General features: G+C 35.5%; 1 protein-coding gene across 1 annotated transcript in view; it reads left to right on the forward strand.

Annotated features, from left to right (window-relative positions):
- The first annotated feature begins 1,745 nt into the window (after nt 1-1,745).
- Flo2 (flotillin-2) overlaps nt 1,746-22,142 on the forward strand; it is a 112,032-nt gene continuing 91,635 nt past the window's right edge. Inside the window, exons 1-2 of the mRNA XM_081768715.1 lie at nt 1,746-1,848; nt 14,027-14,228. Coding sequence (XP_081624841.1) covers nt 14,030-14,228 — 199 coding nt within the window. The 5' untranslated portion in view covers nt 1,746-1,848; nt 14,027-14,029. The remainder of the gene's footprint in view (nt 1,849-14,026; nt 14,229-22,142) is intronic.

Consider the following 22,142-nt stretch of genomic DNA (forward strand, 5'->3'; position numbering starts at 1 on the left):
TGGTGGCCAATTTACACCAAAATTTTAACAGATTTTTGACATATATGATATCTGAATGATAGTTGGTGGATGTATTAGTGGTGTTGAGTGATATATTTCTTTAAAGTTGAAGTTGGTGGCCCTAATAGTTTTGGCGGTGGCTAATTGATACAAAAATTTTAACGGATTTTTTTATATAGATATTTAGTAAATATTGAGATATCTAAATGAAAGTTGGTGGATATATTGGTAATGTTGAGTGATATATTTCGTGAAAGTTTGAAGTTGGTAGCCCTCATAGTTTTGACGGTGGCCAAGTTATACCAAAATTTTAACAGGTTTTTGATATAGATATATAGTAAATATTGTGATATCTAAATGAAAGTTGGTGGATGTATTGGTGGTGTTGAGTGATATATTACGTGATAGTTTGAAGTTGGTGTACCTCGTAGTTTTGGAGGTGGCCAATTTACACCAAAATTTTAACATATTTTTGATATAGATATATAGCGAATATTGAGATATGTGAATGAAAGTTGGTGGATGTATTGGTGGTGTTGAGTGATATATTACGTAAAAGTTTGAAGTTGGTGTCCCTCATATTTTTGGCGGTGGCTTAGAAATTGTTGTGGTCAGTAAATTAGACACACACCATTTTTCCTTTATATAACTAGTTGTTCCTCCAACCTATTTAATAAACAGTGCAACCTGCGACAGCTGTTACCCTAACTGGGTACTAACAGGAATTGGCATATGGCAAGAACATCTAAACATTTTCACCCAGATGTTTGTGCAAGCCGTAACACTCTTAAGTGTTTTGAGGTTTTCATATTAACGTTACTCATAGACAGATACTTTTTTGTATTATTCATAAGATAAGCAGCATGTATAGCTAATTTAAAAGCAGTGTTGAAGTATCACATTATGCATTAGTTACTAATTATATAAATAGTAACTAATCGCAATTGAATCAGTGATGATGTTATTCTATTTTCCACTCAAAGACTTCTTCGTTTGGTAAGATTTTTTGGTAGTGTCATATCTTAAGTAGTTTCTGGTTGTAACACTTTTTAAAGAGGGACTGAAAACTATAATAAATTCAACAAAACAAACATAAAGAATCTTTCTTTGCACCTTTCCTAAATAGGTTTTATGACGTTTGTTGAGGTTAGTGTCTCTATATGGAAATTCAATACATAAACCTCAAAATCTCCAAATCATGATTGTATATTTTGTACTGGATAATTTTATACTTATTTAATTTTATACAAAATCAATTTATTGAAATAATCTTACAGTGTTATTTTAAGGGTAGCTAACGCTCGTCGTAAATGTGCTCTGACAACTGACCTGCAACCCTCTAGGCTGTGAATTTTAGTGTTTCAAACTTCAAAGAGTATACAAATAACAAACAGTTAGTGCAATATACCAACTGAACAGCTCTAAATTCAAGTTTTTTTTTGTTTTTTTTTAAATAATATATTTGCTTTTATGATAAATGAAACGAGGTTTCATTTGTTGCAAAGCGTGGTGATATGTTCAAGTACTTGAATTTTATGTAATTGTTACAAAGCATACCAAATAGAGAGAAGTGGTTCGCAGAAATGTTTATTTCGTAAGACATTCCTGATGTATTCAAAATATTAATTGATGTCCTTTCATGCAAAATATTAATTTCTTTCAAAATTGTTTTATTACAACATACCCAGTACTATGTTGAAAATGAAAATATGTTAAAAACGAATCAATTAATTGATGTTATCTTTTCTTTTAGGTGGTTGTTGTGGTTACACCCGCAAGAAGACAGTGGTGGGAGGATGGGCATGGGCGTGGTGGTTGGTCACAGATGTACAACGTTTATCTTTGGAGGTAAGATTACCTGTGTGCTCCTATTATACATAAGTCCAAACTGTTTTATTTCGATGAATAATATTCACCTAAGCAATAATTTAATATGAATTGAACTATAGTTTTACCATGCTTTATGTCCCTGAATTTAACATTTCCTATACGAATGTGAACCTTTTACATTTTTAAAGTTTCCTTCAGTTTTCCTATATTTTCGTGGTATTAACATCCTCATTACGTCCATGAAATCTGATTTTCCCGCTATTTACGCCATATCGTATCGATCTCCGTGGTTTACCCTGCAGATGTTTACCCTTGGAACTGAACATACTTTTCCCAATGGCTTTGCCGTTGTTGAAAGCATCTCTGAAGAGCTCTCTGGGAATCGGAGTATGGGTGGGTAGTCGTGTTCAGAACAAGCCCTTTTATGACTCAACTCCAATTTTCTTCAACGTCATTTGGGGAACAACCAAAATCAGGAACCATGTTATGAGAGAATGAAGCCTGATACGCTACGAATATTGGAATGTTGTGATTGGACAAGGTAGTCTGAATCAGCTTCGGCATAATTTTTTTGGACACTTTTCACATGGCCAAATAAATCTCTTTTCAAACTAGGATTTATCGACTCAATGTTTAAATCCTCATCCACAAGCATTGGACGGTGATTTCAAAGCAATGATGCCCCTGCATGACCTAAGTCCGCATTTGGTAAATGACCTTGTAATTCTGTTTCTTAAGGTCCTGCTGAAACGTGTGTTTCATTTTTTGACTGATGTGGCCTCCTTAATGTGTCTGATGTCTGTGGAATAGTTACCGAAATAACACTTTTTTATTTATTTTCTTAGGAGAGGGGGGGAAATACGATGCAATATAATTGCGTATTTATTCCGTTGATTCACGGCCAATAGAAATCCGATGGGCATTAATTAAACTTATTTGTTAATAGTATGACTGCAAGTTACTGGCGGTCTTTGCATGCAAAAAAATAAATAAATAAATAAAATAAAATAAAATAAAATAAAATAAAATAAATCAGTTTGCGCAATGAAGTTCCCTAGAACTCCTTATGTATATATGTTTCCGAAAGAAATAAGGTCAGATCAGGGGCGCGCCCAGGGGTACCCCGCCCTAAACTTCCTAACTCAACATACATTTGTACACTTTCTCAATAAAACTATACTTATTTAACAGGGAAGTCAAGTTATTGATGTAACATGATAATTTGTTCTCACACTTCATCTGTATTCTTTCTCTTATAAATACAGTCTAGATACAATCATTTTTTTCCCGACAATATAGGTGGAATTATTTTACAATTAGTTATCGTCTTTTCAAGTACGGAATAATACCCTTTCAATACTACATAGACGTAGTGGCTTTTAGTATTGGACCTTCCTTCCAAAGCTTGGACCCCCTCCAAAAAAAGTTTCTGGGTACGCACCTGGATCAGATAGAGCTTTAAAAAAAAAAAATAGAACACATACAACTTAAGACGCTGTGCTCCATTATTTAAGTAATGACAAACGTAATTAAATATTCAATACTTTTTCATTACCCTCTCCAATTTTAGATCCAACATTTCAATCAACTTCTCATCTTTTATCATATAAGCCTTTGTATAAATTTCATCATTACTTGAAAATAAAGAACAACTAGCGTCTGTTAAAGGTATATTCGAATAAAATAAAGAATGGTACCAAAAGTGAAGAAAAATCTAACAAATAAACTTGATTGAGAAGAAATATCTATGACAGAAGCCATATATAGAAATGCATTTCTCGTCTCCAGTGAAGGTGAGTGTGCAACTAACGCTACTTCGCAACAAACAAATGAAGCTTCAAGAGTTTGCTTAGGTAATTGTTCATCTGAATAACGTGATTTGGATTTGTAAGTGGCCCTAACTGCTTCTGTGTTACGTGACTTAGCGCTTGTGGTCTGCAGGAAATGCCTTCCAACAAGAAGATCGTGTTCTAAATCTGGAATATCATAACGTCAGTGGTCAACTGGTAAGGTTGAATCGTATAGAATTAAATACAGAAAGAAGTAATTTAAACGTATATTTTAAGTCGAGTGTTTTCACTGAATTAAGAAGCCATGTACCCCTAGTTTACCAAATTTATGAATTATCTCAAGGAGCACCAATCGTCCTGATTTTCGCAGGTCAGCTTGGCTTCCTGCAGCTTTAAGCCCCGTCCTGATTTCATTTCTAGCGGGATCCAACATTATATATAATTTCATATACCCAATATTGTATGTTCATTATGTCCCCTCAGCCTTTATTTTATGCTTATGAAAGTCCTTTCCGTTGGTCTAGTGACAAGTTTAATCATTTTTCAATAATAGCCCTCTCCGCGGGTCTACTGGCTAACGCGTGCGTCTTTGGTGCCATGGTTCCGGGTTCGATTCCCGGTAAGAAAACTAAAAAAAGATTAATTTCACAATCGTTTATTTTCATTAATTATCAGTCATCTGTAGCATAAGAAGGACATTACCGAGAAACATTAAATAAAAAATATGCTGCTGTTTATTTCTTGTCCTCACATTTATTTTTGAATAGCGACAACAGTGTACTTCCATAGTTAGAAACATGATTTTTGGTCTTAGTCTTGAATTTTGAACTCTTTGAAACTAAAAGAAATCTGTGACATGTTAAAAAAGGAGCTTTATAAAGGGTAATGTAAAAAAAAGTACTGACTTTGATAGTTTATAGAATATATCCGAACATAAAATGGTCATGCCACTTTCAACGTATTACTTCATGACAATGATGCATGTATTTCTTGCAGAAAAAGTTTGACCCATGTAACATAATTAGCAACCGAGTTCTTGCTCATTAAAAACTTACAACAATCAGCGTATTCGGCAAATCATGATACGGACTGCCTCGCTTTCTTACGAGGGATGTAGGTTCCTGTGTGTCAAATTTCATCAAAATCCCTGATTGCCGACTGGGATTTTTTTCTAATTTCGGTGATTATATATGTACTGACTCAGTAATAATTTTTACGAGAGTACATGGAAGAGTCAGATGAGCAAATAGATAGATGCACAAATGCCGATTAAGTCGAATGGTAGAAACTCGCTTCAGTTACCAGATAGTAATCGCCAGATTGTTTCCAAGCTCTTCTATCGCATATTTATAAATTCCGTTCTTTAGTTCCGTTAAAGCAGTTAGATCTTTCGTCATCAATGTGTTGGTCCAAGTAATGTGAAATTCGTGAGTTGGGAATAGCTGAAAAATGTCGCTTTCGGTTATTCAATTAAAGAAACTGAAACATTACTTTTACCTTCATCCGAGCTAGTTTTCTTCCCGTTACTTATTCATAGAAATACCTGAAATCTTCCGTCTTATTTCGTAACAACTAGTGGGGGAATTAACAGTAATTATAAGTCAAAAGTGAAGACTGCCTCAAAATACAGTAAATTAACAGTGTATACAAAGTTACACTACAAAAATATGGAGGATAAAGAAGTTTAGTAACAGAAATGTTCGTCTTGTAATTTGGAGATCCCGAATTCATGTCTTATCTTCATTTTGAAGAAAAGTAACAAATCGTAGATGAAAGTTCGCTTTAATTTATTGCACTTGAAGTTCTCGAGTCCACGGAAATTTTTCTTGGTAATTTGAAACATTTAGATGATAAATAAGATAAAGTGACCCATAAATCAATTTACTCAGTCACATTTTCATGTCGAAAGAAAGGCACGGTGGCTCAGAGGTCGAGCGCTCACATCAAGTGCTAGGGTCCCTTATTCGATCCCAGACCATGAGTTTTTTTTAGTGGTTACCAGTTTTCATGGGGTCCATTTCCTTCTACTTTCTCATTCCACTAATTATTTTATAACCACCTACTTTCGTTAATCATCTGTCTCCTTTAGCCTAAAGATATAATTGTTGGACGTTAAATCAGTGGTGGATCTAGCCCAGGGTCCGGGGGCGTAGACACCCTCAATTTTCTGAGTGACAAAAATAATTTAAGCTATTTATGTACGTATATATTTTTGAAAGTTTATAGTAAACTTATGATATATCTATCATAGTCTACGTTCTAGTTGTTCCCCCCGTTTTTGCCTTCTAGATTCTCCACTGCGTTAAATTTCTTTTTCATTTTTTTTTTATTTAGATAATTTTCTTGTCGACTTTTATGTGAAAATTTTACGAATACCTGGGTAACAAACTATTTTCTTCAGTGAAGTCTTTATTTTCTCGTGTTTTTTTTCACATATAAGAATTTTTGTTCTTGTTTATTTTCTGTTATATATTTTCTTGTTCCTCACTCAATTTAAGTAGTGCTATGAGCACTTACTGTTTTGTTTTATGCTACCGTTGCGCCATCTATACTTAACACTTGCCTGTCTGTTTTCATGCTTAATTCATTATGAGTGAAGCATTCTTTCACTGTCTTTTCGACATACATATTGAACAATAAATAATGAAAGACCAATTGGCTGCGTTCTTGCTTCGCAGTTGGAAGGTCTTGAGTAAAAATTCAGTAACTGGTCGTCCTGACTGAGGTTTTATAGGTTTTTCTCAATTCCATCGAGCGACTGCTGGGATGGTACTATTAAATACAGATCCTCTCCGACTTCCTTCTACTTCGTTTCCCATTGTTCTTTTTGTTCTTCTTCTTGTTGTTGTTCATTGAAGTTTAGCATTTCTTTTTCAGCAGTGAGACTATTCGAGTGATGGATTTTAAGGCATAATCCGAACTACCGTAATGAATTAAATTCTGGGAATCGAATCTGGGAACTCGTGCACCAAAGGCGCACGCGCTAGCCACTAGACCAATGGGGAGGTATTGTTATTTGTTGATTACACAGCCACACACACACACACACACATAATTAATTAATTAATTAATTAAAAGTTCTGTACACCGAACTCCAGTGTATAGATTTGATGTATTTTGTTTCACAGAATCTAAATTTCGAAACCCTAGAACGATTCACCGTGCCAGTTTTTTACATGGGCGAAAAATTGTAACAATTTTGGATAGGGAGAATACATGTGAGACACCCACACACACAAAATAAAAAAAAAATCTGTGCAGCGGATCCCAGGGTATGGATTCGATGTATTTTGATATACAGAATCCAACTTTAGAAACCCCAGGACGATGCCAACTTTTTATGGGCGAAAAACTTCAGCAATTTGGATAGGGAGGATACACGTAACACAGACATACAAATAAACAGAAGTCTAGTACACCGGACCCCAGGATATGGATTTGATGTATTTTGTTGCACAGAATCCAACTTTAGAAACCCCAGGACGATTGACGGTCATTTTTTTTATGGGCGAAAAATTTAAATGATTTTGGATTGGGAGGACATATGTTTCTTGCCCATAAATTAAAATTGACACGGTCAGTCGTCCTGGGGTTTCGAAATTTGGATTCTGTGTAAAAAAGTAGATCGAATCCATGTCCTGGGGTTAGCTGCACGTTACTTATTGTCTCTTTTTTTTTTTTTTTTTTTTGTATGGCTGTGTTACATGTGTCTCCCTATCCAAATTCGCTCAAGTTCCCTTCCCCATCGGTAAAAAGGAATTGATATGGTACATTGCCCTGGCGTTTCGAAAGTTGGATTTTGTGTAACAAAATACATCAAATCCATACCCTGGGGTCCGGTGTACATTTATTTTTTGTGTGTGGGGCTGTGTTATTACCTTTCCACTCTAAATGGATCTAGCAGGTCTATATGTAGAAGTGTAATAAATAATCCCATTTATCCCAGCAAAACATCTCAATCTGTGTACCACGTTAATTCCTAATAGTTAACAGTCGCACTAATAGGATCGCTATCTTCGCCACCTGGCTGATACCAATAGATGGCGGATGGCACTAGCTGATATCGCTTGATACTCAATGATTTCATAAAATATTGTGTATAATCAAGTTATTCAATAATTGCATAAATGTGATATAGAGTTTGGACTGGTTGGTTTGGAAACTAAAAATAAACTAAAAGAATAATAAAAAATGAATAAATACATTTGTTAAATGTAAAGAATCACAGTTTTTAGTTAAACATGATTTTAACCTATAGTGTACAAAGAGCCGAACTATAATATATCCTTGTCTCACTTCTTTCTCTGTTTTTGCTTCTTGTTGTATTTTTTCTAATTCCTAGAACTGTTCTTTGATACTTCTATCAATCTATACGAATACAATAAAATTATGTGTATATCTGTCTGTCATCAGCTTTTCACATAGAAAAGAGTAATCTAGAACTACCAAATTTTGTACACAAATAAATATTCACCAGACCTACTCGACTCCTGTACGAAGTCCTTTCTTCGATTTTCGTGTTGGAGGGGATCAGATTTGAGGATGAAAATGTACGCGAAAATATATGCACGTTTCTAGCAGTTTCTGATAACACAGTGCTTGTATGCAATCCCCATTACGTCATGATTGTGCAGAATTACATAACAGCAAAGAATAAGTACCGGAGAAGGGAGTAAGGACTTTTTCTTCTCTTTTAATCGACGATCTTAATTAAAACCCAGCAATGACTCTTTCTTACGGCTAGTAATTAATAAAAATAAAATCTCAGTATTTCTAGAAATATTAGAATGTTTATAATTTCATAAATTTCATACAAGGAGAGGTGCTGACACTTCACACTGACTGAACTATATGCATCCTGCAATACAGAAGAGTAATTTGGGTTGTTTTGCTTGAGGGACTTTGATATTTTGATTCCTTAATTTTTTCACCTTAAAAACGTGTCACCCCTCTAGCCTCATCTCGAGTGAAAAATAGAAAACTGCTTCGTACACAATTAGATCTAGTAAGGATCTATCTATAGAGCTATACAAATTTTAGTTGCTCTAGGTGACTCCTTTCTACTCGAAAATCTGATGACAGACAGACAGACGGATGTCCCTTTATATTTCATATGAAATGCACGTGTTTCGTGTAGAAGGCTGGAACTTGTGGAAGGTACTTTCTTAATATACATGTGTTCAGCGTCTTTTCCATAGTTTGAATGACAATATCAGATACTCTATCTTCTGGAAAAATGAGTAGTGCAGGAGCTCTTTTGATCCGCTTCCTGACATTCTCATCTTCTCGGTATACAAAGTAGTTGAACTAATCCTATTCCCTCATCCTTTTGCAAGTGCTCTTAAAATTAGGGATGCGCGCGAGACAAGATTTGTGACTGTCTCGTCTCGAAAATGTGCTGCAAAAGTGATGTCTCGACTCGAAAAATGTATATTTCTCCTGGAAGAGCCGTGTCTCGACTCGAATTTTGTCAGGAAAATTCTGTCTCGACTCGTCTCGTGCGCATCCCTACTGAGAATAGTGAAACATGACGTGGATGTTTGCATTTGGAAAACCATTTGAAACGCAATTGACAGCTGACTTTTCCAAAGTCGAGTGCCACCTTTCGTGGATTTTATTGCAATTCTAGTCCTTACTAATGACTTCTAGAATTACGGAGGATCCAGGGGCGCACCCACCGGATGCGGGATCTTGCATCGTTTGGCCTAATCCTCGTTTCGCCTAACCAATTATCTGACATTTTTATGGCAGATGAATGATAAGATTTGTGTCCGCCATTTTAGGCGAAATAAGTATCCTCGTTTGGCCTAATCCTCGTTTTGCCTAAAATGGCGGACTATACAAAAATTCGCGGAAGTAAGACTGGAGGTAAATTTCGAAAGATTATTCCCTACTATATGAAGAACTGAGAAATATTTTATTTCCACAAAACTAATTTGTAGTACGAGCATTTGCAATGGCTATATTTCAGATGAGAGAAAAACAAGTTACATATACTTTATTCCCTATTATTAATTTCGTTTAAAGATGTGTGTTTTAGTTTGCAGTGTGTTTCCAAATATCTGATATTGTCAAATGGTACTGCTAATGCATCTTAAAGGAAATATAGTTTGCATGAGTATTACGAAAATATGAATTTTATATTTCTGTTTCGTACTAATGTGGATGCAGAAGTTATATTATTGTAGGTTTTGCTGGTTTTTCAGAGGATTTCATTCCAATTTCAATACTTTTTTAAAACTGTTAGTCCATTATAAGATATCCTATTGCGATTCTATATTGTTTTAATTAATATGAAATTTGTAAACATTTCGAGCTATATTTGACAAGAGATATCTAAATTAACTTATAAAAATGGACAACTGTGATTGAAATGAGTGATTTGGACAAATCGCTCTACTGGCAAGTTGATCTTTGCATAATTCCACAATCCAAATATCTCAATGTGTTACTAACAAAGAAAAAATAAGAATACGTTTGAATTCTAAGTAACCATTAGCAAAAAGCTATTGAAAATCTGTTAAGGAAATAAAATTGTATAAACAAAAAATACATATAAGTAGACATTCCCTTCAAATATCGTGGATAGGCATTCGCACAATCACAGATAAGGATTTGTTTACAATTTCCAGTTTTGGCCAATCAGAAGCAAGTATTTGTTTACATTTTTCAGGTGTGTCTATCATGTATTCAAGTAACTGTCCTTTTACTTTCCTATAAATAATCCTTATATTTGTGTTTAAATCTTAATTACTGTTCTTAGGATCTATGAAAAAGATTTGTTACATATACAGTATTTATTGTATAAATTGTTATTTAAAATAATATTAAGTTTTAAAAGCAATGTTATCAATTACTGATGATACTATTTTTTATTTTCTTATTTGGATGCATGTATAAATGAATCCCAAGGTGAAGTCCGGGTAGGAAAAGTTTTGTCCACGAGCTTTCACGTCGAAACTGGCCTGAAACAAGGAGATGCGTTGTCGCCATTATTATTCAACTTTGTTCTGGAATACGCTATAAGGAAAATCAAAGATAGCAACCAGGGCCTAGAGTTGAACGGTATTCACAAGGTTATGGCATATGCTGATGATGTAAATTTAATAGGGTAATTTAATCTCTTGTCGTCGCGAATTCTGTCGAGGAATTCGAAGCTTAAAATATATAAAACGACAATCATACCTGTTGTTCTATATGGTTGCAAAACATGGTCGCTTACTCTGAGAGAACATAGACTGAAAATATTTTATAACAAGATCCTGAAACGAATATTCGGACAAAAAAGGAACGAAAATGGGGAATGGTGAAAACTTCATGACGAGGAACTACATAATTTATATGGTTTACCAAACATTGTTAGGGTAATCAAGTTTAGGAGGCTTAGGTGGGCAGGTCATGTAGCAGGATGGAAGAAAATAGAAATTCTTTCAAAGTCTTGACTGGAAGACCAATCGGAAAACGACCATTAGGAAGACCTAGGCGCAGATGAAAGGACAATATTAAGATAGGAATACAAAGTAGAAACTGGATCCAGTTAGCTAAGGATAGAGGTCGGTGGAGAGCTTTTGTGAACGCGGCATTGAACCTCCGAGTTCCATAAGCCATAGAGTTAGTTAGTTTCTTATTTGGATACTATGTCGTATTGCATTCATTTAGAATGTTAGATGACTGAAATGCTAAGTTGTGTTTTACTTGGTTATCGGGCGGACTCTCTCTCTCTCATACAGATACACACACACACACATTATATACACGGACATGGTAAATACATAAAGGAGTTTTGCTAATCCTAACTGCTAGAAAATATTGACCACAGGTTAATATAATATCAATATTAATTAAAAAATTTGCATTTCTTTCTAGGGAATTTTCTTTTGTAATTTCCCTCTATTTGAATTTCCGTGATTTTTTTATTGTCCGCCATTTTAGGCGTAACGAGGATTAGGCCAAACGAGAATCCTTTTTTCGCCTAAAATGGCGGACTGAAATCTTATCATTTATCTGTCATAAAAGTGTCAGATAATTGGTTAGGCAAAACGAGGATTAGGCAAAACGTGGCGACACGGGATGCGGACCCCCTCCTCAAAATTTCCTAACTCAACATACATTTAGACACTTCCTTAATAAAACTATATCTGTTTAATAGAGAAATAATTGATGTAACATGAAAATTTGATCTTACACTTCATCTGTGCTTTTTCAGTTATAAAAACAATCTATAAATAGTTATATATATATATTTTTTTTTCAGAAAATATAGGCGGAAGTATTTTTCAGTTACTTATCGTATTTGTGGGTGCAGAATAATATCCATTCAATACTACATAGACGTACTGGATTGTAGTATTGTACCCCTCCCCCCCTCAAAGCTTGGACCTCCCACAGAAAAAAAAAATCTGGTTGCACGCCTGGGAAGATTTGTGTAATGATGCGTTATTTGTATCGTCGAAGGAAGAATACAGTAAAGACGTGGAAAAATACTTGCACAAATGTTCATCACGTATTGTGTATAACTGCCAAAATTGATGAGACAATTTCAAGAGACCCATCCTTTAACATCTCTTTAATGAGTTCCAGGACAACCAACGTATGCGCGTGATTATTATTATTTTTAAATTCTACTTTCTCATAATAAGATCAGTATCTCCGTGTCAGCATTTTTATTGGCGTTTTCACAGCTATGGGATATTAGACGAATCTTAAGGTTTTTTTTAAAGGGACATGTTTTGCCGATAGATGTCACTACAGTCTTCGTATCTCATGTATTTTTTACCTTTCACAATTTCTCTTACAAATTTCAACCCACAGACTTCAAATTCTTAGAGAAGGAACTTCATAGCTTATCGAAGACAACAATCCGTGCCGATTTTTTATTTAGAAATTTTTTCATTGTTGAAATGGCTTGATGGTTGAAATGGATATCCAAACCTTTAACAATGGAACTGTTTCAACAATGAAGAAAATTCTAAATGAAAAATCGGCACGGATTGTTGCCTTCGATAGGTTATGAAGTTCCTTCTCTAAAAATTTGAAGTCTCTAAGTTGAAATTTGTAAGAAAAATTGTACATTTTCGTAACAGGTAAAAAAATACATGAGATACGAAGACTGTAGTGACATCTATCGGCAAAACATCCGTTTACACCTACCTTAAATAGACAAAACTTGAAGTCCCGTTCTTAATAAGGAAGAGAATAATGATTTTTTATGGCGTTAAGTGGTATCTCGTTCGTTTTCAATCGGATGCGGTTGATAGCTTTTGTTTGCTGGAAAAGATTATTTATTTCTTTATTATACAGGGTGTTACAAAAATGTGTTACAATATTTTGGGAACAGATTCCTTACATCAAACTAAGAAAAAAATTTCATGTGGACCTGTGCTCAAATGTGGATAGTTTTGGAGTTATAGGGTGCTGAAAATGTGAAACAAGTGAACGTTAAAATTTCATAGCTCTACTACTATGGGACCTATCGTAGTCGGGTCAAGACATCACTGAGGAACTGGTATGTAAACTATCCAAATATCCATGTTTAAGAATGCTTCAATACTTGCTTGTACCAATTTTTAGAGAGATAGATGAAGAATGATCAATTACTTTCAAACAGTCTCTCTAAAAATGATTGTGTAAGTACCAAAGGTGGCCATTTTCCACTGGGCTCGCTCGGGCTTGCGCTCACCTGTCTCAGCTGGGCTCGCGCTCGCGATCACTTCTCCCAACTGGGCTCGCGCTCACTCGCGCTCGCACTCACTTCTCTCAACTGAGCTCGCACTCACTCGGGCTCGCGCTCATGTCTCTCGACTGGGCTCGCACTCTCTTGCGCTCGCGCTCACTTCACCCAACTGGGCTCGCGCTCACTCGGGCTCGCGATCACTTCTGTTAACTGAGCTCGCGCTCACTCGGGCTCGCGCTCACTTATTTCATTGGAGCTCGGGATCACTCGGGCTCGCGCTCAGTTATTGAGCCCGAGCCCGGTTGAGCGTGAGTGTCGAGCTCACGAGCGTCGGGCTCGCGAGTTTGGACACCTATGGTAAGTACCGCAGGCTCTGAAAGATGGATATTCGGATAGTTCACTAGTTCCTCAGTGATGTCTTGACACGACTACGATCGTTCCTGTAGACATATAAAGTTTTCTTTTTTTTTTCACGTTTTTGGCACCCTATAACTACGAAACAATGCACTATGTATCATTTGATTTCAATTCACAGTCAATAGTCATTTAATTTCTCTTAACAGTGTCACACACAATCCAAACCGTGACACACACATATACTATTTGCAATGCTATTAATTCATTTTTTCTTTCGATCTAATACAGGTATTGTAACTACTATTTGAATGCGATAGAATTAGAGGTTATTTAGTAGTAATATATCTCTCTATATACTGGTTTCTTGTGTTTCCAGGTGATGACGTTGAATCCAATGTGCGAGCATGTGGAAACAGCTCAGGGAGTGCCTCTCACCGTGACTGGGGTGGCACAGTGCAAGATAATGAAAGCAGACGAGCTTCTTCAGACGGCATCCGAACAGTTCCTCGGCAAGAGTGTCAAAGAGGTGAAGATGACGGTGCTACAGACGTTGGAGGGACATCTCAGGGCCATTCTCGGTCAGTACCTGAAATCACATTTTAAAAAATGTCATTTTTTTTTTTGCGTGTTAATATATAGCGTGAAAGGAAATCAATATTTACTAATAAATAAATAAATAAATACGCAGGTAAAAAATGAAAAATATTTATTCAGAAAGAATGGTCTCGCGTGAACGAAATTTTATGATTAATGATTACCATATTGTTAAATGTTGGGGAAACGTCATATAACACACTAATAAAATGAATGTGAGGAATATGTTTTTATTATGTGCTCCAGGTTGAGCAGAAAAATACGTTTCGATTTTAGGCGAAACGAAAATTAGGCAAAATAAGGATCCTTATTTCGCTTAAGAAAAGCTGGTATAAGTTTTATAACTTATCCGTCATAACTGTACGAGATAATTGCTTATGTAAAGAAAGGATTAGGCGAAACGATGAGACCTGGATTATGACACAGTCACAAAGGTCTTTACTTTTAAGATAGCTCTCTGCCCCAAACATCTCTTTAAAGATATCTTAAACATTTAAAATAATGCAATATGCTAGCTTATTTGACTAATGGACAGTAGCTTACTTCTAATTGAAGTATTTGAATCCAGAAAAAAAAAAAATAGAGAAAGTTAGCATGAAGTTGATTTTATTTGTATGTCCGCGTTTCCAAACACATAATCTATTCAAACTTGATATTATTTTGTGCACTTTACTGATATGGTGAATGAAAATGCTGATTACTGACAAGATTGTGATCAAATGTCCATATCTTATAGGAATAATGACATAGCATCCATTTTGGGAGTATCTGGAAATTGTTGAGGACATCTTGATTGGTTAATCGTCGATTTCAACATTCTTCATTGGCCATTCCATTTTCAATTGGAGAATTGGTTGACATTGCTCAGGACAGATTTAATGATTTGCCAGCCCTAGGTCGAAAGGTGTTTTGCCGCTTCTCTTTCGACGTACAATATTTTAACACAATAAAAATAAATTATACTGAAAATTATACTGAAGAAGTAAAGAGGATCCCATGAAACATTCATTTATGAATAAATGTGCTTGCGTTTCTATAAATATATTCGCCTGTGTGTTATGCAACCAATAACTCTCAGATGTTTTAAGGGTTGCATATTAGCGTTACTAAAATGTATTTTATGAATGAATGGGTTATAGACAGACTATTAAAATCACCGTCACCTGCGAAGATGTTGGCGGGTTTCTCCATTAACAAACTCGATCGAGATAATTGCTCTACCTATCTATAGCAAAATACGGAATTCAATAATTTGCTTTCGTTCAAGAGTTATCATGTGTGGTAAAGTACGTATGTAGATACTAACATTACAATCCTACAGAGCCACCAGCGTAATCCTAATAACATTCCAATATTATAAGGCCTACTAGCATGACCCTAATAACATTACAATCTTATAAGGCCCACTAGCGTGATCCTAATAACCTTACAATCTTATAAGGCCCACTAGCATAACCTTAATAACATTACAATCTTATAAGGCCCACTAGCGTGATCCTAATAACCTTACAATCTTATAAGGCCCACTAGCATAACCTTAATAACATTACAATCTTATAAGGCCCAGTAGCGTAATTCTAATAACATCACAATCTTATAAGGCCCACTAGCGTGATCCTAATAACCTTACAATCTTATAAGCAGGGCCGCCCACAGGGGGGATGTATGGCGCAAGCTGCGCCATTGAGAAACATTTTGGGGGGGACTTTACTCTACTTTCGAACTAGCAATTTTACTGTCGGAATAGCATTAAAACACGATTTTGAGAAGCTAATTTTCAAAAATTTTCCGGGGTGAACCCCCGTACCCCATGCTTCGATACTCGATGAATGAAGTACCGCGCAAGTAGCCGTATGAAAGGAAAGGTTGGTTCGTTTTAAGAGAGAAGGGCCGTCCACAGGAGGGATGAATGGCTCAAGTTGTGCCATCGAGAAAAAAATTGGGGGGAATAAAAAAAATAGGGAAGAATTTTACTCTAATGTCGAATAAGTAATTTTGCTGTCGTCAGAATAACATTGGAACACGATGCGATTTTTTTTTTTTTAATCTCGAGAATGAATCCCCCTACCCCCTGCTTAGAAACTCTATGAATGAAGTACCGCACAAGTTGCTATATTAAAGGATGGCGCCAAGTTCTGGCGAACAACAGTTACAAACACTCAAGGAATAACTTTCAAATTTAGATTTGAAACTTGCCTATGTTGTCTGTTGAAAATTATAAAGTAGTTTGACATAATTGTGAGCTAGTGGTAACCATACAGACAGCAGCCAAGTTTCAAATCTAAATTTGAAGTAAGCCAGTGAGTGTTTGTAACTGTTGTCCACCAGAATTTGGCACCTATTTTTGTGATTTCAATTCTTTTTAAGGCCACTCGTACTTGGCTCTTTTACAGGAAATGTTTTTTGTTGGATATCACTTCTTTTTGTAAGCTAATTTCGAGGATAACATTTTGTTTTGGTATCAAACTCAATAACTTGTAACTTGTGTCTTACTTTTCATGTACAAGGGAATTATATCATTATTTTGTAAAGAAAAAAATACTACTAATTGTAAAAAAAAAGAAAGAAAAAGAAAAAGAAAAGAATACCTGTGCCATACACAGTGTGTAGAAGTCTTTATACCCTTCAATATCCTTATAGAACATATTTAATATTGTACACTACCAAGACGACTAATAAAAGTAATGCCATTTTTATAATTACTACTGCCCCTACTACTACTACAAGCATTCTATAATACTACTACAGGAAATAAAAACTACAACAAAAATAACAATTACTAGTACTATAAAAACTACTCCTACACTGGGCAATTGTTTTTAGAGGACTTGAGTTTTGAGGAGGGAAGAGATTATTAGTTTTTTTGGGGGGGGAGTGCGCCATCAGCTTTGAGGGGGATGGGCACCCCTGCTTATAAGGCCCACTAGCATAACCTTAATAACATTACAATCTTATAAGGCCCACTAGCATAACCTTAATAACATTACAATCTTATAAGGCCCAGTAGCGTAATTCTAATAACATCACAATCTTATAAGGCTCACTAGCGTGATCCTAATAACCTTACAATCTTATAAGACCCACTAGCATAACCTTAATAACATTACAATCTTATAAGGCCCACTAGCATAACCTTAATAACATCACAATCTTATAAGACCCACTAGCATTATCCTAATAATATTACAATCTTATAAAGCCAATAGCGTGATCCTGATGAAAGAAATTTGGAGCCCTTGCGGAAACGGGCAGGACACGAGAACAACAGCATTACACACCTGCCCCCTACGCAACTGTTTATGTAAACACACTAAACTTTCAATACACTTGTTAAAGAAATCATTATCTGGAGGGTGTTTACGCTGCTATTATTATTATTATTATTATTATTATTATTATTATTTAATAGTTACATTTTTCCCTCTTGCTTGTTAAGTTTCCATTCAACGTGCCACTCTAAAACTGTTGCGCCCCTAGGCCCAGGAGTATTGGTAAATCCAGCCCTAGCATTTCTTGTAGAACTTCCATTTACTCTTCAAATGCCTAAACACAAGCGACATCTGCACGGAAGATGGGAAACTACTTCAACATAACTGCAGGTTGACTGCCACTGTCATCTCGTGACGATTGCTGAAATTATATCTACTGCTAAAGCAACTTTGGACCGGATTCATTAAATTGAATTGTCTATTACCTTTTGTTATTCTACAAGTTAACTATGGAGAGTTTTTCGTAAGGTAATCTGTAAATTTTTGCATAGGTTCGTATTTAAGATATATATATATATATATATATATATATATATATATATATATATATATATATATATATATATATATATATATATATATATATCAGAGATGGGCATTTTTGCTAACCCTCACTCACCCTCAATTGACTCCCTCACCCTCACCCTCAGCCACCCTCACCCTCAGTTGGCTCCCTCACAGTCACCCTCAGCCACCCTCACCCTCAGTCGACACCTTCACCCTCACCCTCACTCACCCTCACCCTCAATCGACACCGTCACCCTCACCCTCAGCCACCCTCACCCTCAGTTGACTCCTTCACCCTCACCCTCAATCGACACCGTCACCCTCACCCTCAGCCACCCTCACCCTCAGTCGACTCCTTCACCCTCACCCTCACTCACCCTCACCCTCAATCCACTCTCTCACCCTCACCCTCAGACACCCTCACCCTCAATCGACTCCCTTACCCTCACCCTCAGACACCCTCACCCTCAATCGACTCCCTTAGCCTCACCCTCAGACACCCTCACCCTCAATCGTCTCTCTCAGACACGCCCTCAGCCACCCTCACCCTCAATCGACTCCCTCACCCTCACCCTCAGCCACCCTCACCCTCAATCGACTTCCTCACCCTCAGCTCCCCTCACCCTCATCCACCCTCACCCTCAATCGACTTCCTCACCCTCAGCCACCCTCTATCAACTCCCTCACAATAAGTAAGGGTTAATATGACTCATTCAAGTGATTGAAATTTATATTACGTAGATATACGTTATATCTACGGTATAATATTATTTATATTTCATATACTTGTATATATATAATAAATGGCGATTTTGCACTGGGATCGCTTGCGCTCGGGTTCACCAAGACAAGAAAGAATATCAAAGGGTCGCAGACATTAGCTCACCGGCAATAAACTCACCGGGCATAAGCTCACCTTTGTTAATGCAAAAGCGGACAAAAGCTCTCCGGACATAAGCTCAACACTAATAATATAATTATATTATAATATTATAAGATAATTAATGCAATAAAGAATACAATAATGATAATTAAATACATTTATAGGTTAACTAATTTAATTGCAAAGGAAAATAAACCTGAATAAAATTTTAAAAAAAGCACCTGAAAAATGACAAACAGAAAATATGGCAAAATGAAAACCAGATTTTGAATGTTAACATGAAGTAGATTTTGAATATTAAAATATAAATTGAAAACGGATTTGGACAAACAAAAGATTACTACTTCCTTTTACTGAAGAAAGTAATCCAACCCCCTCCCCTATGCTGAAACTCTCGGTGCAGGAAATTTTGCAGCACAGAAATATTGGTAAACGAAATTTTGGTGAAAGTGTGTTTTTTTTTTTTTTTTTTTTTTTACTATGGCTGAAATCAACGCAGAAATATTTCATTTTCCTTTATAAAAAAATGAAATGAAATCTTTTAAGTTTTACGTCCCACGTTTATGCCGGTTAGGCTAAAGAAGACGGATGAATATCGAATGAAATGGTGGAATGAAGAAAGTGGGAGAACCCCGAGGATACCCACAATGTAGTTGTCCACCACAAGGTTTACTTGGCGAGGACTGAGATGTAACCCGGAATCCAAGCACCAGAGGTGAAAACTCTACCACTGAGCTACTCTCCCCCTTTAGAAAAACGTATGATGGGTATGAAGAGGTATTAAAATCTAGATTTTGACTAGTAGTAGACCTAATTCAGTAGAAAATAGAGCTATTAATGCTATATACAGTATCAGTTGTCAGATATCAGAATAAAATAATAAGGATGTTGCAGGGTTTAATGTGTTAAACGTGGGTTGGCTTTGAGGAACTTGTAATAAAATGCTCCAGATATTTAAATCTGGGCTTTGACTACTAGTAGGCCTACCTTCTCAATAGAAAGTAGGCTATATTACTAACGTCATATAGGAGTTATTGGACATCAGAATAAAATATTAAGAATGATGCAGAGTTCAAGTCTTAAGGCTGTTATTATACTTGCAGACCAATGCTCATCAAATGAATCTTTCTTATTTTATTTATTAAGAACAAAACAACAACTTATTAACCAAAAGTAAAACTTTTTTTGTTAGTAAATTAGAAAGAGTTTTCTTTGAGTGTTAGGCTGCAAACACGACGACAGCACTAAGAAGCAAGCCCTAATTGCATCTGAGTATGATAAATTCGTAAAAAAAAAAAAAAAAAAAAAAAAAAAAAAAAACAGAATCACGAATTCCGTTAGGTAACCAAATTCTATTATGTAAGTATGCATGCCTAATCATAAAAATATTTTAATGCAGTGATGAATTGTCCGACCTATAACATGCACGTAGCCAGGATTTCATGAAGGGGGGGGGGTCCGTGACATGAAATGCTGTGGTCATCACACCAGGGACTCGATCATTCTAAACAATTTTACTGGAACTTATATTGGTTTGTTTAGCTAGGATTTCATAACGGGGGGAGGAGGGGGTGGACATGAAATTCTGAAGGCCCAGGAGTTCGATCAATCTAAAGTACTTTACTATTAACATATATTGATTTGTGAGGATATATTGGTAAGTATTTTAATAAACTATGAAGAAATCTCGAGTAAAAAAAAAAAGTATTGAAAAAGATTATACAATATTTACATCCTTCGTCTGTTTATTGAAATATAACAATTTTCCTTTCATTATGACCTCAACTATTATAAAAAGTACATATTCACTATTATAAAAAGTACATACTCAATAATGTCTTGTAAAATACTTTGCAATATCTGCGTTCCTTTTTCTGTAGAATCAAATGTTAACAGAACATTTTTTCCACATATATTTTTGTTTTTATTATTCCGTCAACTACTGTGTTTCAAATGACAGGTTAAAGGAGCAGTAGAAAATTGTTTTTGAAATAACATATTCGATATTGCAAGGGTGCGATGACGAAAAATTATGATAAAAAAGGTTCACGCTGTTAGATAACAGCACTATGCTTTCGGAAGCTTGAAATCTCCCTGACTAGTAGCAGAAATTCTGAGAATTCCGCAACTTTTCTAGAAATTTCGAATTCCCTGACTCATCCAGGATATATCGCTCACCTCGCAACCATGTATTGCAAGTAATACAAATTTCCTCATAAGAAAGAGTAACCAAAAGATTCCTGTAGTTTATTTTTTACGCTGATCCTTCTTTTCCTCATTACATTTTCTTTCATCCTTCCCTATTTTTTTTTTCATTTCTGGTCTCGAAGGGGGGGGGTCCTCCTTCCTTGGCTACGGGCCTGCCTATAAGTAAAATTTGGCCTAAAATTCAATATTCGGTGAATTTTATTAAAAGTCCGTGAAGGGAGCTTATGTTTACTATCGGTGAGCTTTTGTCCGCCCCTGTAATATAAGACTACCGGTCAGCTTATGTCCGACGGGCGGCGGTAATTTTGTCACCGGAAAGTTCGTCACGGTAATTTCGTCACCGGTAATTTTGTCACCAAAATATTATCTCTTATCTCAAATATGATATCTAAAATACGTAACTATTTATTTAATAATAATAATAATAATAATAATAATAATAATAATAATAATAATAATAATAATAAATTATTATTATTATTATTATTATTATTATTATTATTATTATTATTATTATTAAATAAATAGTTACATATTTTAGATATCGTATTTGAGATAAGAAATAAAAGTTTCCAGTAATTCTATCACAGAAATACATATCATATAGGAAATTTTGTCACGGTTATTTTTTCATCTTTCTTGAACTAAGTAGAGGCAAAGTAAGTGACCTAAACAACTTACGTTATTTTAATCAAACTTGGAAAACAATTCTATTGGTGTTGAACTGTGCAAAATTTAAGTTTCGGGTACTCGACGCAGGAGCAAGCACCAGTACAAGAAAATAGTGCCAGCTTCAGCAAATGTTAAAAGCAAAGGCAACGTGGGGGAAGTAATGGGTTTATATATCACTATTTACAAATATTAAGTTTCGCCAATATCAAAATTTCAGAACAGAAAATTGCAAACAAATATGGGAAGGTATTCCAATCCGTTCATTTTCCCGCAAACTAGACGAAAATTTTCATCGTTCTTGTACCGTTCTCAGAACCCAAACTCTTGGACCTTCCTCCATGTTAACTGAGTCATGTGTA

This window comes from Thermobia domestica, chromosome 8 (genome assembly GCF_964235325.1).
Source record: "Thermobia domestica chromosome 8, izTheDome1.hap1.1, whole genome shotgun sequence".
NCBI classification, from domain to species: domain Eukaryota; kingdom Metazoa; phylum Arthropoda; class Insecta; order Zygentoma; family Lepismatidae; genus Thermobia; species Thermobia domestica.